This window comes from Eptesicus fuscus, chromosome 5, assembly GCF_027574615.1.
Source record: "Eptesicus fuscus isolate TK198812 chromosome 5, DD_ASM_mEF_20220401, whole genome shotgun sequence".
NCBI classification, from domain to species: Eukaryota; Metazoa; Chordata; class Mammalia; order Chiroptera; family Vespertilionidae; genus Eptesicus; species Eptesicus fuscus.
In genome coordinates, this window is record NC_072477.1 from 42,288,428 (window position 1) to 42,307,654 (window position 19,227).

Sequence of the window (19,227 nt, forward strand, 5' to 3'; positions counted from 1 at the left end):
ATCTGCGTTTGATCTGCCGCTGGCTACTCAGAAACGGGGGCTGCTCTGCTCCAGGCAGGACCCTCACTCCTCCCCAGGCACCGACGTGTCCACCAAGCCATGGGAAATACAAGATGGCAGGGACAGCCACCTCCCTGCAGGCCTGGTGTGGGCTGGAGAGCAGAGCCCCTTTTTTACCAGAAGCACCCCCGCCCCCGCTTGCTGTTCCTAGAAATGGGAGAACATGGTCTGCTCAGTGTCTGTTCTTGGAGATGCTTCCATCGCCGCTGCCCAAGAGCACACAGCAGGGGGCACGCGGCTCCTGCACAGACCGGAAGAGGGTGCAGAACCTGCAAGAACAGGTGGCCGCAGTTCTGGCTGGAAACCTTGGGGACTCAGTAGGCTGGTCCCCCTTAAGTCTCCCCGAAACACTCCTTTTGTTTCTTCATTCAAATGCTTGTTCGTGGAGTACATTATCCTGGGACCTAGAATATTCAGCAGCTCCCCACTGCCAACAGGATTCTGACTTCTCAGACTGTCATTTCCTGCGCTTCCCAACCGTGCCCCATCCCACCCCGGCTTCCCAACCACATCTCTGCTCAAGTGACACTCACGCTCCAGTCAGCCTGGCTCCCCTTCCCCGAACGCGTCCTTCCCTTTCCTAAATGTTGTTCTGCCTTTTCTTCTCCCCCAGTCTTTTCTCTCGCCCTTCTCAGGATGGCACATGGGCCACCTCCTCCATGAAGCCTTCCTTGACCATCCCACCCTACAACAATGATCCTCCTCTCTTCCCCGAGCTCCCTCGTGGCTCGCTGCCTCTGCAGCCACTGGGAACTGATAAGACGCTCTCACGTGTGAGGTCTTATCGTTCCAACTCAGTTACAAGCGTCTAGAGAACTAGGCTGCAACTTCTGTTTCAGCCAAGGGTCGGAGGCTAAGGGCTGTGCCTGGAAGGAAACTCAGCGTTGAAGAAACCCTGATGCCCGGGCCTCACCTCCCAGAGATTCTGAGCCTGTTGTTCCGGAGGAAGGGTGGGAGGAAGGACCAACTACATAATTTGTAGGTCCCCTTGGTCAACAATTGTGATGAATTTCAAGACGGTGAGAGAACGAGCATCTCATAGGTCACACTCCCATGAAGCTGGGCCTCGGCACAAGCATGCAGACGTCCCCAGGTCTTTTGCAGCCAGCACTGAGAACCACTACTAACGGCATGGGGAGCCACTGCAGGTCCCACACCTCTGAGCTCACACAGCAGCCATGCATCTGCGTCTCCTTCACCTCCTTGTGCCCCGGGCTGAACATGTGAATGGATGGAGAGAGACGGCACTGGAACCAGAAAGCTGGGGCAAACCTTTTGTCTGTTTGGTTTTTTTAATCAACTGTAAATAGATTACATATTAAATATTAACATTACACATAAATGATAATTTTATATATATATGTGTGTGTGTATTTATATATGTATATGTGTGTATATATATATGTGTATATATATATATGTATATATATGTGTGTGTATATATATATATAAATAATAGAGAAATATGCTAATTAACCAGGACTCCGTAACAGGTCCACCAGACAGGAGGAGGTTGCGCATCAGGGGGTAGGGCAGCAGGGGCCTCCACATGCCTGCACTGGGGGAGGGCCTGATCAGCAGCAGCTGCGGCTGCTTCAAGGGCTGGAGGGGGAGGCAGGGCCGGACCGGTGACTTGAGGGTGGGCAGCGCCGCACGATTTCGAATCGCGCGCTGGGCTCCTAGTTTTATATAATAAAATATTAGCATTCGGATATTGAAATGTATCTGACATGCCTAGTGTGCACAAATCTTAAGTGTTCAGCTTGAAAAATTGGTACACAAGCATACATTCGCCTAACCACTATCACTCCAGAAGGCTCTCTTATGCCCTGTCTCAGTTAATGCTGCAGCTCACCCTCAACCCGGGTCCCCACTGAAAACTGGATAGAATTTTCATCAGGGAAGGCTGCCCAGCTGCAGGACTTCTCCAAGTCACAGTGCAAGCTCGTGGCAGCGCCGCAACTAGAACTCTGGCCCTCAACAGCCAAGTTCTGTGCACTTTCACAGCCTGCGGCAGTCTGGACAGGCAGGCTGGAGACAGCTCAGGAGACTCTGGCGGCAGGTTCTGGAAGTTGGGGGAGGGAGATGGGTAGGGCTGGGCCAGAGGCATAAGCTCACTCATGCACCAGGGCATAAGCTCACTCATGCACCCAGCCTTGAACTGGGTGATGTTATCCTAAGATAGCTGGGGAAACTGAGTCCCAACCAGCGGAGGGGGATAACTGACCCAAGATCACACAGCCACACAGTGGCAGAGCTGAGGCCACCGCCGCGGTCTTCTCACCACGCCATCACCAAGTCTTCTCAGAAGGAGATTTGTGGCCCTCAGCCCTCCTCTTCTGTCCACTCAACCTCCACATGCAACCATGGGAAAGGCCAGTTCCATGGAGTGGTCCCAGTCACAATCTCCTTGATGGAGAGGGACACGTGCAGCACCCACTCCCAGGCACGGGGAGACGCCTGCAGGAAACCTGGGCTGGGGGCCGGAACCGCTCCCCCACCCCGTGCCCATGGGCTTTGTGAGTGACCCTCTCCTCTCCGCCTGCAGGCCACATGGGCTGGGCGAACACCAAAAGGGCCCCTGTCACTCCTCTGCTGAAAACCCCTCTAGGGCTCCCCGGGTACCACAGGGTGAGCTCAAGACCCCCGGCTCCCACCTGCCGCTCCAGCCTGTCTCACCACCGCTATCCTACCCTTTCCTCCCGGCAGCATCCCACTCCTGTCTCTCAGAGAATAAGCCACCGCGTGTCCCTTTCCACACCTTTGCTCAGCCATCCCCTCCACCTGGGATGCCTTTCCCTGCTCTTCATCCGCCTCCACCTACTCAACCGGGAAGACTGGAGCTAAGATCGCCGCCTCCTAAAACCTTCCCTGCCTTCCCCACCTGGTCCGCCAGGACTTCAGAGTTCTGTGCACACGTCTTTGTCCCTGCCCCCCACATCCCGACGCACCAGCTTCCTTCCCCCACAGCTGTGTGTCCTTCTGAGCGGCCAGTCTCCCCCACTAGACTGCGATCCCCCTGAAGGAAGGGACACTTGGGTTCATCCCTGCATGCTCCGTGCCACATGCTTTGGGCCTGGCACACAAATGCTCAGCAAATGATTTTTTAATGAATCTGGGGGATTCATTAACTTGATTAGCAGTGAGGGGTGTGGAGGGTGGTCAGTGGTCAGGGGAGCAGGACAGCCAGGGTGGAGAGGTACACAGAATGATGGCCATCTTCTCCACTCCCATCTCCTCGCAAAACCTGCTCCCGGGACCAGCCGTCCTCTCTGGCCTCACTCCCCCCACAGGGACCTCTCCTTCCTCTCATTGCTCAGGGCCCTGCCATCTATCAGTCAATGCCACCCACTGAAGGCATTACTTCTCCCAGGCTAATTTACATTTTAATAACATCTTAAAAGCCCAAAGGAACTGAACTCAGGCACGGGGCTCTGGCACGGGGGCTGGGAGGGCATTCTGGAAAAAGCAAGCACACAGCTTGATCAGCCGTCCGCTGCCAGGCCAGCGGGCTGCTCCGTGTCCACGGGGCTGTGCAACCAGACACACCAGGGGCAGGTCCCGGGCCACCCTTCCCCGTGGTGTGAGCCAGGGCAAGGGCCGCCCTCTCTGAGGTTCAGTGCCCCCCTCTGTGAAGTGGGGATACCAGAGGAGTTGGGGGGTTACATGAGATAAAGAATGTGTCATGCTTGGTGTGCAACTCAGGAGCACTGGCTGCATCGTTCCTGCTGCTTTCCCAAAGCAAAAGCTGCAGAGCCTGCAGCTCCCACAGCCAGTTCCTGCACTGGTTCTCCAGGGGCCTGGGATGGCGGCTTTGTTGTGGCTCCTGAGCCCCTCCCCGCGCCCCCTCCTTCCCTCCACCCTCCACCCTCCACCCTCCACCCTCCATCCTCCACTTTCTTTCCCTGCCTCCCTCCCTCCCTCCAAGTCAGAGTTCCAGGGAAAACTTTGCCTAGAGACTTCTCAAGCCTGCGATAAGGTCTGGCCAGCAGAAAGCTCTTAGCAACTCAGGCTCCCAACCCAGAGGCCCTTCTAATGGTTTCAGAGAAACAAAAGAGGGAAAGATCGCCTTCAGCCCAGGGTGCCAAGAGGGCCAGCTCTCCCTCGGCTTCCAGGAGGGAGAGTGGGGTTCACGGGCCGCTTAGGAGGCCAGAGTGGTGGCCTGGACGTAAGACACGCGGCTGCCAGATCTCCGTAATCACAGTCCCCTGGCTGAGCGGGAGGAACCTCAGCAGTCGCTCCGCCTGCCTCTGCCATGTCCAAGCCTCAGAGAGGGGCACTCCTGGCCGGTCACTTGGGGGGGTGGGGGGGGGGGACCAAGCCTCTCCGTTCAGGCGCCCCCTGTCATCTAGGCTAAGTTCTCAAAGTCTCCTTTCTGGAATTTCCCCCACCACCCACTTCTCAATCAGTCCTTGGCCGGGTTTCTACTAGAAGCCTAGAAAAACCCATTGAACTGAAACTCATCCAACCTGAGCCTGCCATTAACCCAAGGGAGCTCCAGGACTTGCTTGGCCACTTGTGCCCCCTTAGGCAGACCTTCTAGGGCCTCAGTTTTCTCCTCTGCAAAATGGGGGGGATCCCATTACATCTCTTTAGAGTCCCTTCCGGCTCTAGAAATCCATGGATCAATAGGAAGAGGACATTGCCTACGCAGCAACACCAGGACAGGGGTTAGGCCTGCTGCAATCCTCGCCAATGTTATATCTTTACACCTGGTACCCCAAAGTCTGGACCACACCCTTAACGAGTGCTGGGGAAGGGACTAAAAACCCCGGCCTCAGCAAGCTCACAGTTACGGAGTCAAGGTCCACACTCATGAAACACTCAGCAAACAACCTCATAGGTTAGGCCTTTGCCTGCGGATGGTGTAGCAGAGACTGGGGAGCTCCGGGGACTCTGAGGCAGAGGAATCTCCAGACCCTGAAAAGGCCAGTTTAACAGAGCGGTGGGGGCCCTGAAATAGCCTCAGTCCACAGCCACTTGAATTTGCTCTCAGATAGTATAAAGACTATGGCAGGAAGGCTGACCCAGGGCCTTCAGAGGACAGATTTGAGATAATAAAAAGTTATCAGGTACACAGAAATCCCCTTTCCCAGAATCCCATAGTTCTCAGAATCCCAAATTTCCCCTGCATTCCTGCAAACAGACCTTTCACCTGGAGGTTGGCAGGGCAGGCATAAACAGCATCATCTTCATGCAGTTGGACAAAAAACTCAAAAATTAAATGTTTTTGTCCATTTCCACCAACACCTTTCTTTTTGGCTGCTCCACGTCCTGGAAATTCCCCTGGGCCCCAGATCATAAAGCTACTAGTTCTGAAATCACACTCCAGGTGTTTAAATGGTTTGCTGCAAAGACCTCAAGCTGGTCAAAGATATCCCTTTCCATAAGCCCAAAACAAAAGTAGATCTAGCCCCCAGGAGTGTCAAATGTGTTTGAGCAAAGGTCAAGGTCATTTGCCAATGGAGGACTGGGTCTTGCTGTCCAGAGTCTCAGGCAAGATTGTGCCCTGGGCCTGTCTTCCCTACCTTCCACAGGGAACCAGGATGATTCAGATCAAGGTTCCGATCTTTATTTGGCTCACTTTCCAAACGAAAGCAGGACACCCAATTTTTATCGCCAGATTATGTGTCCCAAGCATATTAAGATAGCCAAAATAGAACAGGAAGAGTGGAAAGCAGCTTTTCATCTGCAAAACCAGCCTGACAATAAAAACACATAGAGGCCCTTTAGAAGAGGAACTCATTTCTTCCACCAACAGAGTATGAATCAGTTCTGAAGGCAGCACTGCAGCCGGAGAAGTTGGTTAGCTGTTGGACAGAACTGCCTAACACTGAAGGCCGTGAAACCCTGGTGGTGGGATGGGGCAGGAGGGGCCGTGAATTTGACATTACAACGAACCACCCCCTTCCATGACACCTGCAAAGCACTTTACTTCTATTTTTCCATGTTACTTCCATATTACAGCACCCTAGAAAGGTTGAGTACTAACTCCATCTTTTACAGATGAGAAAAGAGAGGCTCAGAGACATTGAGGGGCTGGCCCAAGGTCACACAGTAAGGAACAGAGTCAAGAGCCTCCAGATCCCCAGCTCTGTCAGGAAAATGTCCATGTTATATTTTCACTTTGCCCAATTAGGACCATTTTTAGTTTTTAAGTCTTTGTGATGATCTGGATTGGGCCTTGGTCTTTAAAGTAAATAATGTTACACGTCTGTAGACAGCACCTGGGAAGGCACATGGGCATTTCTTTAATTATTGTCAGCTGAACCCAAGGTGACAGGCAAAGCCTTGTCTTGGATACACATTTACCAAGAAGGCAGATGTGTTATCAGCACTGACTCTTACCTTTGCCCAGGTGTGGGGTAGTGGATCTTTGATATGTAAATCCAGTCAAGCACCAGGAATGCTCGGGCCTACTCAAGAATGCAAATAATTGCCAAAACCAGTTTGGCTCAGTGGATAGAGCTTCGGCCTTCGGACTGAAAGGTCCCAGGTTCAATGCCGGTCAAGGGCATGTACCTTGGTTGCGGGCACATCCCCAGTAGGGGGTGTGCAGGAGGCAGCTGATGGATGTTTCTCTCTCATCGATGTTTCTGGCTCTCTGTCCCTCTCCCTTCCTCTCTGTAAAAAATCAATAAAAAATATTTTTTAAAAAAAAGAATGCAAATAATCTCCTTTTGTCTTACCTTAACTTTTGGTGAAACTTCCTGGTATTTGGGGGTATAAAATAAACTCGCTGTATCGGCTCTGGGTCATTGTCTCTCCAGCAGAAGAGGGCAGTGGTCCCACCCGGTTCCCAGCTTTTTCCTTCTATTTTGTGTCTTGTCTCTCTCTTTCTTTTATTTCTCAATCCCCAGCTGCCCCTACTCAGGAACTGGACCCTCTCTCTAGCTGCGCTGGACGCGGAAAGAGAGAAATACCTACACAAGTCCACTAGGTGGTGGCTGCATTTTGGTTTCTGCCCTGCCTCAGCTCAGGGAAGGTGTACATTTACATGGAGTGTGTGCACAAGGTCATCCCAGCCCCACCGTGGCCAGACAGAAGGCCTGGGCAGCAGGCTCAGTTCCTCACCAGCTTTGTGGACGTTAGTCACTATTACCTCCCGTCCTCTCTCGGCCTCTGCTGCTGCAGCTATAGAAAGAGGACCAGTAATAGCACAGACCTCAAGGGTTGTCATGATGATTAAATGAGTAGATTTATATGAGACACTTTTTATATGCCTGCCAGAAACTACACACTCTAGGAAGGTTAACTACTTCTGTTGTTCTTATTTCATAGTTGGTTCCTTAAAAGCAGGGACCTAACACCTGGTAAAAGGCTGGGAACTGCCTACTTATAAATTGGGATTTATTAAATGAATCTAAATTCAGATTAAGAGTCATTCTCATGTTCCTAGCAAGTGTGGAGTGCCATGGAGGCCGAGTGCTGGACCCGATGACCTCAGCTGGCTCTGGAGTGAAACTCTGAACCTGGGGGCTTCTTCCCGGGAATTCGTGTGAGCACCCACCCAGCGGGAGCCTTCCCACACCCCCTCTCCAGTCTGCCAGAGCCTCCAAGGGTGTCACCTTCTGCCTCACACAGGGGCCAGTAAGTTTAAGCCTGAGCCAGGAACTCCATGTAAAATGTGCACCTTCCCTGAGCTCAGGCAGGGCAGAAACCAAAATGCAGCCACCACCTAGTGGACTTGTAACATTAAAGTTTATACTAGTGTGTATATATACACTAAAGGCCCAGTGCATGAAATTCGTGTGCGGGTACGGTCCCTAGGCCTGGCCTGTGATCAGGGCCATCTTCCCCGGCTGCCTGTAGCCGGCCCTGCCACCCACCACCACCCACTCCCGGTTCCCCATTTGCCATTGGGCAATCGGAGCCTGCCAGCTGGGGAAAGGGACCAAGAGGTGGTCAGTGCGCCTCATAGTGACTGGTTGAGCAGTCGTTCTGCTGTTAGGGTCAATTTGCATATTACCCTTTTATTATATAGGATTATATAGGATAGAGGCCTGGTGCACAGGTGGGGACCGACAGGCCTGCCCTGATGGGCACCCCTGATAGGGGTGGAGGTCCCTGCTGGGGGAAGAGGCTGGGGCGAGGGGCCGCAGTCGTTCTGGTCTCTGGTGGTTCTGGTCGTTCTGCTGTTTCAGTTGCTGGGCTTTTATTATATAGGATAGTTTTACTTTAAAGACCAAGGCCCAATCCAGATCATCACAAAGATTTAAAAACTAAAAATGGCCATAATTGGGCCAAGTAAAAATATAACATGGAAATGTTCCTGACAGAGCCAAATTTCCTTCTGGAAAAAATAAGTGACCCCTCCCTGAAGCTGCCTGCGAGCCAGGAGGGCCCCCGCTCTCCCTTACACAGCCCAGGGAGGCTCTGCGAGGGGGCAGAGGGTTGGACAACTGAACGTGGCACTTCCACCCCCTCTTGCCCAGGTCAGTTTAAGTGGCCCAGCTCCCACCCATCCTCCCTGTGATCATCAAACCGCAGGAGGAGGAAGGGAAGAGTGACAGAGTCAGGAGGCCGGGGCTTGCTTGACCAGCCGGTGCGCCACATCGCTGGGTGACTTTTTGCGGCTTACTTGCTGCCTCTGTGCCCGTTTCCTCCTGAGTGGAGTGGGGATGGCAACAGCAACCGACACCATGAAGTCCTTCTGAGGATCACAGGAGCGCATACATGTACCGAGCCCTCCCCAATGCTGCAGGAAAAGTCCTGGTGTGCTGTGCCCTCTGCCTGTTATCCTCTCCTCAGCTCCCTCCTTTCACCTGCTACCTCCTACTCACCCTTCATGATTCAGCTTAAAGTCGCTTCCTGACCCCCTGACTATGTCAGTCCCCTGTTGTTATTCCCCAAGTTTGCTGTACTTCTCATTTTATAACCCTCAAGACACCCATTGTCAGCATTTCTTTAATTTCCTGTCTTCTAGATGTTAATAGATAACACTAGCTGCTTCACGTGGATCAGTTCGTTTAATCTTCATAATAATTCTTTTAAGTACTATTATAATCCCAATTCATGGATGGAGGAACAGATGTTCAGAGAGGTTAGGCAACTTCCCCAAGAACACACAGCAAGTAAATGATGTAGTGCCATCTGTCTAATTCTAAAGCTGGCATTCTTCAGAGTCAGCACCCCCTTGGGAATCAAGGGCCATATCATATCGAGAGAAGGCCACTTCTGCCTCAGTCACACCTTGTTCGGCCCCTGGGCTGGCCACCGTGCCTAAGCAGCCCTATCTGATGTCAGACACCACATGTAGGAAGCCCTCCTCACCAGCACCCTCCCCCAAATTATTTATGTGGTTCCCAGCTCCAATAAAGGCCACAGGGAAGTCTAAGCAGGACACATCCATGGTGTCTCCTTCAAGGCAAGCAGCCTTGAAACACACCTCAGTGCCAGGACCACGGACACACAGATAGGAGCCCTCCACCTCGGGGGTGGGAGCAGAGCAGAGTGGAACACCTGCACAAGAGGCCTGGACGTTAGATGAATGTGTGCTCTGGGCTCAGACAGCCCAGGCACAGAGCGCCCCTCCCCCACCCACTACGCTTGCCACCTTGAGCAACTCACCTACCCTCGATGAGCTTCAGTTTCCTCCTCTGGAAAATGGGATCATCCGATGACAGATTCAACCTCATGGGTGTACTGGGTAAGTGCGATCATGCCTGCCCAATGCCTGCTTAATAACTGTTATTCTCTCGATGATGGCGACTAACCCTCACAGGATGTAGACCAAGCATGTCAAACTCGCAGCCCTCGGGCCGCATGCCTCGTTTATTTGGCCCGTGTTAGCCTTTGAGTTTGACATGCTTGATGTAGACCAGTATGTGATCAGATTGAGAATGTTATGGCTTAAAGTCAGAAGATGTGGGTGTGCATCCCAGCTCTGACCCACATTAGCTCTGTGACCAGGCTGTGGCCATCTCTCCACTCAGACTCCGTTTAGTCCTCCGTAAATAGGGGGACCCCACCATGGGACCTTCGGAGGGATTAGGTGCAGTAACCCATGCTTGTAGTCTGTAAACAGGACAGTCCTGAGCAAGCCGGTGCCTCCCATCACGGTGTTAATTGGAAGGAGGGTGCCAGCCAGAAACCAATTAAGAAGTCCCTCCAGGGGCCTCTGTCAGGGAGCAGAGGGGAGGGGCCAGGAAGGTTGGGTGGCAGCTCCTCCCCTACTTCCCACCCTCCTCCCCCACTCTTGCTCCTTCACAGCTGGTCCCACACTCCAGGCCCACAAAGGGGAGGCTCGTTGTAAACAGCTTCTTTTCATGTGGAAGCCACTGGATTTACATCTGTCCTTCCCTGGCAGGGCCTGCTCCGGGCCAGCTGCTCTGAGGCCTGAGTCTGCGGGGTCCACCGGCAGAGAAAGGCAGGGGATCAGAAAAAGCGGATCTGGAGAAGAGGAAAGGAGAGGGTGCTGTGCACTCTGGGAATGTGCACATTCTCTCATCTCATGGACACCAGACAAATTCTGTGGCCAGCACATCCAAATCAGATTCTGGGCTGCGCGGTGCCAGGAGCCGGCGGCAGCTGAGGCCATGTCTGTTCCAGACTAGCCAACCCGGGAGAGAAATGGAAAAACTCACTCCATCACGGAGCTGCCAGGCCTAGTGCTGCCAGGTCGTTGGTCCAGCCAGCATCCCCATCCCAAACTGGCCGAGCTCAAGTCTAGGCTCACCCCACAGGGCCAGCCAGCTGTGGGGTGATTCTGGGGCCCTGGGGAGCCTCACAATCCTTCACGAGCCTCTAAGTGATGCCACAGGTGCCAAGATGGCAATGCCCCCAGGCAAGAGAACCTAGGCCTGTGGGGTACCCTCAAATAACTCACCAGAGCTCTTCTGGAGAGTGAGTTTCATTGCCTATAAGGAGAGATAGTTAGGAAGGAAAGAGCCTGTATTTATTGAGCACCTATAGTATGCAAGCAAGACAGACCTCTCCTGGCTTGTATCCCCTGGACCTCAAGACTCTTAGCTCAGGACATCTCCTTCATCTCCATCTCCTCAGAGGTTCTGGACAGCAGGGGCAATGGCTTACGCATTCTGTCACCCTCATGCCTAACACAGGGCCTGGCCTTGAGTAGGGGCTCCAAGGGTGCTGGCTAAAAGGAATGAGTGAATGTTGGCCTCACACCCTCTGCATGAGAATGCTCCATATCTGGAAGAACTGACAGGAAGGAGGAGGTATAATGAGTGCATGAAGTAGAGAGGCAGAACCACCCCCCTCTCCACCCCCAAGTGCGGGGAGTTGGGTGTGTGCCTTTTACCTGAGGCTCTGTGACATGGTGGCTCTCACATCTCTTCTCCCAGTAAGAGCCAGACAGGAAAGAGGTGCTGGGAAGGGGGATGTTGGGGGTGGGGGGTGGGGAAGGGGAGAGAGGAATGGAGCCCAGGCATCTCCTTCATAGGCTAGATTCTGGGCCAAGGATTTGGAGGTAGAGTGGCCTCGCAACTCCTCCCTTCCCATCCTGATCCTGGGTATAGCTAGGGCTCCCATATACCTTAAACCCCAACATTGGTCTCCAAGGGAAGAGGCTGCCCAGCAGAGGGAAAGCCAGACCCCAGCAGTCCGGGTTGGCCTATCAGAAGGGTCACTGGAGTGGAGCCGAAACACCTGCCTCTGACTGGGCTGCCTGAAGTCCCCTCACAGGGCGGCCAGGGGTAAGGAGCACTGGCCAGCCGTCAGGAGGACCAGGCTCCAGACGCTTCAGCCTCCAACTTGCTGAGTGACGTTAGGCAGCTCCCAATTCTGCGCCCTGGGCCTCAGCTCCTTCGTCTGTCAAGGGAGAGGGTTGGACGATCTGACAGCTCAGACATGCTGTTCTCCTACAAGCCACTCTCTAGGGGCCCTAGAGTCACGTGATCTTTGTCAAACAATTAACTGTTACTAGTTACCTGGGAGAGCAACACCGTCCTTGGTCCTGTCGCACTGAGCAGGGGCCGGGGCGGCCAGCAGTGCGCTGAGCTCTGCCAGGACAGGGGCAGGAGAGAGAGGACTGACCTGCAGGAAGAGGGCCCAGGAGCCGCTGCCGTGCCGCTGGGCCTGAAATCAGGTCCCAGAGAGGGAGTGCTGGCCCCAGGGCCTCCTCTTTGCCCACATCCTCCTCCTTAGTTCTTCCGGAGTATGGCAGGCACTCCTGAGGCTCGGGTGCTTTATTCCTGACAGCAGACCCACCAAACTGGCCCCGAGAACTTGGAAAGCACTGAGCTCACGGGCTCTCACCTAACAAGGCACACCTGGGAACCAGGAAGCCCCGTCACAACAAGTCACCACCTCGCTTACCCAGAAGCCCCGTCTCTGGGCACATCACAGACAAAAGCCAGGAAATCACACCACAGGACCTTTTCTCATAGCCCACCGACGTGTACTCTGCTCACAGGGCTAGCGGCTTTGTTCTGTTTTCTCCGGGTGACGGCGGTTTCGGAAAGGGCATTAAGAACAGGAGAGGTGCTGCTGGTCTGGCATATTGCTGACATGGAATACAGATAGAAAAATTACTAAAAAGCAGGCGCAAGAACCCAAAGAGTAAAATCATCTGGAATAAAATCGTGTTGTTACTAGGAAGGCAGCCTCTGCTTCCTCTCCCCTGACTTGCCCTATGGAAGGATTTTAGGCTGAACCTGGGAGGAGGTGAAGCCTGGCTCTCCTGTGGCTGGCCAAGGTCAGGGAAGCATCTCTCTCTCTCTCTCTCTCTCTCTCTCTCTCTCTCTCTCTCTCTCTCTCTCTCATTCCTTTCTCCTCCTCATTACATAAGGAAACTAAGGTAGCTTATTAGACACCCACAATAAAATAGAGTTTGAAACGTCCTAACCAGGAGCAATGCCAGTGGGCTAGCAGGTCACCATCTGCAGGCTCTGTATCTCTAGTGCTGATTAGGGCAGAAGTCCCTCCAGGACCACCCCCCTCACCCCCAGGCTTTATGTGCAGCTCCACCAGCTGCAGCCCACAATGCAGGAGAACAGGGATATGTATGAGAGGCCAGGGGAGGTGGGAATCAGAGGCCCGCCTCCCCTCAGGAAGTGCTACAGACCATCTAGCAGCTTGCCCCTCTGATCTCTCCTCCGCTTTCCAGGATCTCTGCACTAACAAGATGATCTCTTGCAATCCACACCTAACCTCTGCCCTCAGGGGGCCTGCCACAAAAGCTCAGTCCAAGGGGCAGGGAGCTAGGCTCCCCCAAAAGGGATGACCTCGTGCCTGGAGGAGGAGCAGTAAGGGCTGAGGTCTCACCCTCTAAGCCATTGCCTCCCCTGCCCCCCACCCCCAGTTTGTGAGCAGTGATCCCACCTCCCATGTCCTTTAGGGTTCTTCTTCATATCTGTCTTGTAACCAAACAGAGAACTAAGAGCCCCCCCAAATCTCCGTGAGAGCTGACTTCCTTGCTGAAGCTGAAGATGTCTAAAGGCCCAGCGGAAGGAACTCTAGGCACCTTCCAAACCAATTCCTCCATTTCACAGGTGGGAAAACAGAGGCCTAGAGGTGGAACTGACTGGCCCAAGGCCATACGGCCTTCTTCGTGGCTGACTTAGGACTAGAGGCCAGGCCTTCAGACGCCCAGAGCACTGGCTTCTTCTTCTGGAACTTGGAGAGGCACCTCCTCCAGCAGGCTCCCAGGCAGCAGGACTGTACGTAGGCCCTCTCCTGCAGCCGCCTGCTCCTCCAGCCCTCCCCACAGGAACGCTGTGGAGGACCGGCAAGAGTGAAGAAGATAGGGTTAAGGTGGGGATTTTATTTAATCCGGAGCTGGCTTAGACTGATGCCACGTTGGTTAGAGCAGGAGGAGAGAGACACAGAGGGTTTTGGTGGGGGTGGGAAAGCATTCCTGAATAATCACTGGGCATCAAGAGGGCAGGCCTGCCAGGGGGTTTAACAAACAAGTTCCCCCCTTCATGGACTCCCTACCTCAGGGGCCGCCTCCAAGTAGCGACCCTCTAACATGGAAATAATCCCATCTCCAGGGTGCTCAACAGTGCACAGCAATGGGAAGGTCATAGGCCACAGATTACGACAGACCTCAGGGCAAACCCCAGCTGTGCTACTTACTCACTGTGTGACCTTAAGCAAATCCTGTATCCCTCTGAGCCTCAGTTTCTTCCTCTGTTAAAGGGTGCCAACCACACCTTCCTTGTAGGCCTCCTGGGTAGGTAGGCGTCCTGGGCTCGTATGCATAAAGAGACACAGGGGAGGCACTGAATCAAATCTCAGTGCCATTATTACAAATCGCACATCCTTTATCTCTCATCCAGGCCTATCCATTCTTCTTCTTCCCTTTGACATTAATAACCTTAATAATAATCATCCTTCCCAGATGAATAGCATGCGTAGCATTTCAAAACACTAAGCGTCCTACTCGCTGTGGGTCACAGCAGCCCTGCCAGTAGTAGCCAGAGCTAAGGTGGACCCTCAGCCCCCAAGTTCATCTTCCCACAATGTCTCCAAGTCCCAATTTTGGAATTGAGCCCAAATACCCTGAGCAAATATGTTGTCTTGCAGCAGATCTCATGGGGGCCTGGGTAGCCCCTGACTTATCAGACGGAGCCAGAACTACCCCTCCCGTAGCTACCATGGCTGACCCTCCACCTGGGCCACGGCTCTGACCACGAGCAAACTGCCCTTCCCATTTGGCCTCCAACTCTCCAATCCTGAGAGCCAGCTGGACAGCTAGCGGAGTCTGGCCTTGGGTGCCTGGATCACCAAAACCAAGGCCAACACCCAAGGCCAAGGCCAGGCTGTGAGCTCCTTACAGTGACAGAGCTCCCTCAAACGTGTGGGTTCACATCCTTGATTTATTTGTTCTTCAGCTGCCCAGCATGACCCTCGGGATCCATATTATCATCCTCATATTCCACAAAAGGAAACTGAGGCCCAAAGAAGAAAGGCCCAGCCAAGATCACCCAAGGTTTGGGTAGAGTGGGGAGTGAGTTCAGGTCTGCTAGTCTCCTCATCCTGGGCACCTTCCAGTACCCTGTCTGCTTTCCTCTTAACCCCTTCCTCCTCACAACAGAGAAAACCCCAAAGTCTCTCCTGGGGCCCTATGGCAAGGTCCAAAACGCCCTCTCAATGTTGAAATGTTGAGGCTGCCAGAATGCCCATCTTACCCTCCCTGTCACATTCCCGCCCCTTATCTTCAAGCTGGTCACCTCCGAACCTTCCCTGTCCCCAGTAGCAACTCCCCGGCTGGGGAGCGCCTTCTCCGCTGAGTGGCGTTGGCGAAGGGCCAGCGTCCCCGGGATTGGCGGCAGCAGAGGCCGGCAGGTGTGGTGGGCTTTCCCCTCCAGTGGCCTCCTCTGGGCGGCAAGCCCATTCCCACACCACCGCCGGCACCAGTCCCCGCCAGCTCCCCTCCCCGCGGCGCGCTCCACTGGCGGACACCACGGAGCTGCCCCACCGCGCTCTCCGGGGGTTAAAAATGCAGCATCCTAAACAAGGGTTAAAAATGCAGTCCTGGGGCTGGGCCGGTGAGGAGGCTTGTTGTCCAAACCACAGCGGCTGCCAAAGCCGCATCCTCCCCCTTCCCTCTGCAGTCCTTGGGGGCCGGAGCGACTCCAGCGACGGGGGGAGCTAAGTAGGCGCACGCCGCACCTTCCCAGCATCCGCGCCCCCTCCTCCCTCCCACCCCCGCGTCCCCGCAGCCCAGGCGGAGGGCTGTCGGCGCCGGCGGGTCCCGGGCGCTTACCTTTGTGACAGTCATGCAGGAACTCGGGGCGCTGCCGGGCGCGGGCGCGGCGTGCGGGGGCGACGGCCGGGGTCCGCCTGAGGCCCGGGCGGCGGCGGGAAGGGGTCCCGCGCGGCTAGCGCGTTCGCGGCCCGGGCGGCTCTGGGCGCGCTCCCCACGCCCCGCCGGAGGCTCCGCCGAGCCGTGGGGCCCGCGCTCCGGGCGGGCGGGCAGCGCGCAGGGACCGCTCGTCGGCGCTCGCCCGCCGCTCCTCGCTGATGTCAGCCCCAAATGTGCATTTATAATAGATGAGCCTCTTTCGCCGCAGGAAGGCGAGGCAGGAAGAAAGGGAGCGAGGGAGCGGGCCCGGGCTGGGGGGCGGGGGGAGGAAGAGGGGCCGGGAACTCGCTACAAAGGAGGAGGCGGAGGGAGGAGGGGGAGGAGGAAGCGCCCGCCCGCCGCCGTGCCCCGCGCCTCCGGCCCGTGTCGCTGGCCGCTGGGCACCGCCGCTCCGGGAGCCTGGGCCGGGCGCCGAGGCCGGCGGCCTTAACCCCTTCAGGCCCGCGGGCGGCTGGGCGAGCGGGGTCCTGGCACCTGCTGGCCGGGGGAGTGGGCGGCAGCCCGGGTTCTCAGAGCCCCGCTGGCCCGGGGACGCTGGTGAAATCACCCGCGGGACGGTCGAGGCGCCGCGTTGGCCCAGAAGACTGCCGGGCTCGCCCCCTGGAGGTTCGCAAAGTGGGCCCGCGGGCCGGGAGGGGCGCTCGGCTCCGCGGAGAGGGGCGTGGCAGCCGGCAGCCCCGAGTCCGCCCGCGGCCCTTCCTCACTCACGCAAACCCCAGGCACAAGGTCGCGCAGTGGGGTTGGGTAAGCGATCGGTTGACTCCAATTCTATCCGATTAGCTGGCCCAGGGGGATCGTAGCCAATTTTACGGAGGAAGAAACAGTGCTAGAGGGGAAAGGGACTTAGACAAGGACACGCGGTGGGACTGCCCCCAGGCGTTTCTCCGCGATCCACGGCGCGCAAGCTCTCCACGGTCCCGGTACCCGTGGTGATAAGAGGTGCCTTCCGGTGACAGGGCGGGCCCCGGCCCCAGGTGTGTCTGCACTGGCCTTGGTGCAGCGTCCCGTGCAGTGACCTAATCCTGACCCGGGTCACACCACATCCTGGAGCTGTTGCAGGGGCTTGAGGGACAGTCACCTGAAGGTGACCCCGCCAGCCGGAGTACCTGAAAAGAACCTGTTTGGGCCTAAACGGAACCACTGAGCGGCTAAGACTGAGCAGGGCACAGGTTAGCCCAGATGGAGAGTGCAGGGCTTTTTGGTGCATCACCACCTCACTGCAAGCCCGGCAGTGCTGGCTTCCTGTTACACCAAGATTTACATCCAAATCAAGTATGCCACAGGCAGTCAACTCGGTGGGTGACTACCTGTGTGTCCACGGTGCCAGGAGAACAGAGGAGACCTGATGCCTGCCTTCAAGAAGCACACTGGTTACGCTACAGCAATAAGGGCTTCTGTAGAGAGCTTTGTGGATCATCACACTAATTTTCTTTGCATTTCCTCTTGTAGTCCAAAATGCAACAGTAGGAGACAGGAATTACCATCCTCGTGTTGCTGAGTGAACAAAGAGGGGAGGAGACCTGCCTAAAAATCACACAGTGATAAACAGAATTCTTGTGTATTTTGGACCTGTGTGTTCCAGGGCCACTCAGCCTGGATGCCTTATTTGCGCCGTGCCCCCCCCCCCCCCCCCATCCCGTCTTGAATGCTAGATGAATGGCTATGAGTCCTGGTTTCACACAGGAGGACTTTGAGTAACTTTACTAAATCTCTTGGGTAGCCGATGTTGCCACAGGTCTCAGGCATCTCATTCGTGCAGACCCTTCCTCGTTCCCATGCTGGACCTCAAATCTTTGACCACATTGTTCACCCCATCCTTCTGCACTAATCCAAACCTCCCTACCTCTCACCATCCCACCTCCTTGCCATACTCCTGACAACTCCTGCCCCCCTGGTTCCACCAGTTACATTTGGCTGTAGTATCTGGGCTTCTTTTCATGAGCTTCCTGTTGGTATACACGGTGAGCTGGGAAGCGTCCTGCGCACAGGGCACATCTTCCCTTACTGTGTACCCCTGGGCACTCTGCAGGTGCTCAGCAAACACCAACCACCCAAAACAAATCAGTCAAAATAAACCTTAGATCTGCAGCAGAAGAAATATAGATTAGACCCACAGAAGCATTTGCTCTCAGCAAGCTGTCCAGCCTCAAAAGGGGTCACAGTCCCTGTCTGGACTGCCTTGGGTAGGTCAGCCTCAAGACAGGAGGGTGCCCCTAAAACCTTTCCAGGACCTCCAGCCCTTGGAAGCCATGAAAAGGCAACTCAAAGACACGAATCCCCCTCCCCCCAAGGCTGTGACTGGTCCGCCTTTATCTCTCATGGATGTTTCAATTCCCAGATTGCCATCCTCGGCTACCCAGCATGCCTCTTGGCACCCTCCCTACCATCCACCAGCCTTACAGACCCTGAGAATAAGACAAATGCTTAATATCAGCTTGAGCCAAATGTAATTAGGAACATCAATCTGCTGCCCACAACCCACGTGACAGGCTCCAAAGGCAGAAAGAAAATGAGTCTGAGCCCTCACACGTTGCCGGCTCACCCCTCGTGTCACATCTCCCCAATCAGAACGGAGGTCTGGAAGAGGAAGGGCCTCTCAAAGAACTCTGCGACCCCTTGTCAGGTCAAGGGCTTGGCCCGCAGAAGACTCTCAGAAATGTGTGCATTTTCTGTGGCGCAGTGTCTACACCACAATGCCTCCCACTCTGGGTCCCAGCACATGGCCCATCTTCGTCTGGACTCTCCCCAAAGCAGAGCCTGACAAAGGAGTTGGACGCTGGTGGTTTAATTGGAAGGTGTCCCAGGAAGCAGAAGTGGAAGAGAGGGCCGGGTGTGGGTAGTGAGATTGGGAAGGAGGAAGAGCCAATATAAAGACTGGCTTTATACTGTGTGTTCTCAAGGTCACGGCTGGAGGGAAGGGGGCCAGTTCCCCAGAGACTTCTGGGATGTGTCCAGGATTGGTTGCTGGAGTCAGCCAGCAGGCATTTGTCCACAGGCTTCTCTTCCTCCCTGTTTGAGGGCTGCCCCGTGGGGCATTACTTCAGCTTGAAGAATGCCCTGGGGCAGAAGTGGAAAGACCCCCACCCCAGCTTACGTGATGCAGTCAGCTCAAGTCTGAGCTTTCTCAAACCACCCATGGAGCTGCAGGTGAAACCAGAGGGAGGCTGAGGAAATGTGTTACAAATTGTGGCGTAACTAAGAGTGTGCAGTAGTAGCTCTGGTCTCCTCCGGACACTCTCATGGCTCCATGCTTTGGACCAGGCTCTCTCCTCAGCCTCCTTACCCCTCTTTCTCTGTGTAGCAAACTCCTGTTCACCTTTCAAAGCCCAGTTCAATGGCACCTCCTCTATGTAGCTCTCCTGACACTACCTCCATGGTGGCCTAACTCACCCTGT

The 19,227-nt window shown here is 55.0% G+C and overlaps 1 protein-coding gene across 1 annotated transcript in view; it reads right to left on the minus strand.

The window, feature by feature from the left end:
• The window catches only part of CORO2B (coronin 2B), a 130,748-nt gene extending 114,875 nt beyond the window's left edge, over window positions 1-15,873 (minus strand). Inside the window, exon 1 of the mRNA XM_008139087.3 lies at window positions 15,734-15,873. Coding sequence (XP_008137309.2) covers window positions 15,734-15,748 — 15 coding nt within the window. The 5' untranslated portion in view covers window positions 15,749-15,873. The remainder of the gene's footprint in view (window positions 1-15,733) is intronic.
• Between the last annotated feature and the right edge of the window lie 3,354 nt (window positions 15,874-19,227).